Below are 1,803 nucleotides of genomic sequence, written 5' to 3' on the forward strand. Positions count from 1 at the left end.
AAAAAAAAAAAAAAAGAAGACAATGGCTCAGGTCATCCTGTGGTCCTTAAGATGTCCGGCCCCCTTCTAGTTCCCTGTCCATGAGCTCAGAAATAACTGACTGTTGAGTCTCTCTCTCCTTGGGAGTCTATGAACCACCCACAGCCAGAAGAACGCAAAATCCAGTCAAAATCCCACTTGACGCCTGTCAGGTGCAGGCAGAGATCTACTTCCCAACGGAGACTTGCAGAAACCTAGACACACCAGTGGCTCTCACAGAAGGCAAGGCAGCACAATTCACCACGGGAACAAAGTGCACTTTTCTGATATTTCTTGGCCATTCAACCACAGGCAACCACGGGAAAGGACAAAGGTACAGTTAATTCCACAGTTCTGTAAGAGAGAAAGTAGCAACAGCATTCTGACACCTTCCTCCAAAGGACTCTCAAGGAAAAAGCCTGAACTTGGGACTGGTCTGCAGGCAGAACAACAAATAGCCAAAAGTATAAGCAGGGACATGAAGCCACTCGTTTTATAGCTACCAACCAATACTAGTTATTATGTGTTGCTACACGTTGATAGAATTTCAGACAGCTAGCCAATGAAAGATATTCTAAGCGTTCTTATTCAATGAAAAGGGAAGCATGAGAACAGAAATTGGTGTGTCAGATGAACTTGGGCTGTTAAAGTGACTCAGCCTCCTGCCTTGGGATACATACAACTCAGGAAAGCCGGGTGCCTTGACTGACAAGGTTTCTGCCTCCAGAGATTTAGCCTAGCTCAGTGGTGCATACGAACCAACCTCCTTGCCAACCCAGGCCAATAGTTACCCATTAGTTACTATCATCTTGGTAAATCTCTTGTCTGCCTTCTTAATAAGAATAAGCTGTTTTCACGCTGGGCGTGGTGGCACACACCAGCAAGCTCAGCAATCTGGAGTGTTTGGCAGGAGGATCAGGAGTTCAAGGATAGCCTCAGCTACCTAGAAACTTTGAGGCCAGGATGAGCTACACAAGACCTCCGTCTCAAAAGCATAAGAACACAGTTTTCGCAGGTTCGTTGCTAGTATTCGTTTAGTACTTGATGCCAGGCACCTCTGGCCTGCGCTGACAAAAGTGACCCCCGCACCGACTTAAGGCTCTCCTTACTGCTCGGCAAAGCCAAGACCACCACCTAGTCTACTGCCAGGCTAGCTCGGGAGCCCAAGTGCGAAGCGCCTGGAGGAGCGAGGTATACAGCCTGATGCCCACCCGAGGCACCCACGGCCGCCCGCGGGAGGTCCCGCGTTCCAGACGCTGCGAGGGCGCCTGCCATTGTAGCACGGCGCCACTGAGACCTTTACCTGCCTACGATCACCACCCCGCCCGCTGCTGGGGACGCCATGGCAGATCCGGGCCTGGCCGTACAGCTGCGTTAGCGGAGGGAGCGAGCAAAGCAGAGCGGGTCGCGCGCCAGAATAAGGCTGGGCGCCTGGGTGGGCGTGCACAAACTTCATGAGGCCCAGCCCATTGGCTGACAAGCTCCGGGGCGGGGCCAAGGCGCAGGAGGGGCGGAGCCCTTGGAGACAGACTTCAGGACAGCCACTGGGCTCTAGCACCGGGGAGTGTGGGAAGGTGGATGGAAACAGGGAAGACCAGACACTTCTGAGCTGAGCAATTTTTACTTTTCAGTTTCTAACAGGAAACCATTAAACCAGGAGCAGATTGTGCCAGGTTGGCTCAAAGGTTCACCCCAGAGACACTTTCAAGAAAATGTTCCTTTAAAGACATTAGCACCAGTTTGTCACTTTAAGGACTTTTGCTTCACTGTTTACGTTCTACTCTC

At 51.4% G+C, this 1,803-nt stretch overlaps 1 protein-coding gene across 1 annotated transcript in view; it reads right to left on the reverse strand.

Moving 5' to 3' along the window:
* The window catches only part of Cryl1 (crystallin lambda 1), a 115,653-nt gene extending 114,210 nt beyond the window's left edge, over nt 1-1,443 (reverse strand). Inside the window, exon 1 of the mRNA XM_021203552.1 lies at nt 1,322-1,443. Within this exon, the coding sequence (XP_021059211.1) occupies nt 1,322-1,362 (41 nt within the window). The 5' untranslated portion in view covers nt 1,363-1,443. The remainder of the gene's footprint in view (nt 1-1,321) is intronic.
* Nucleotides 1,444-1,803: the final 360 nt, after the last annotated feature.

This window comes from Mus pahari, chromosome 8, assembly GCF_900095145.1.
Source record: "Mus pahari chromosome 8, PAHARI_EIJ_v1.1, whole genome shotgun sequence".
Classification (NCBI taxonomy): Eukaryota; Metazoa; Chordata; class Mammalia; order Rodentia; family Muridae; genus Mus; species Mus pahari.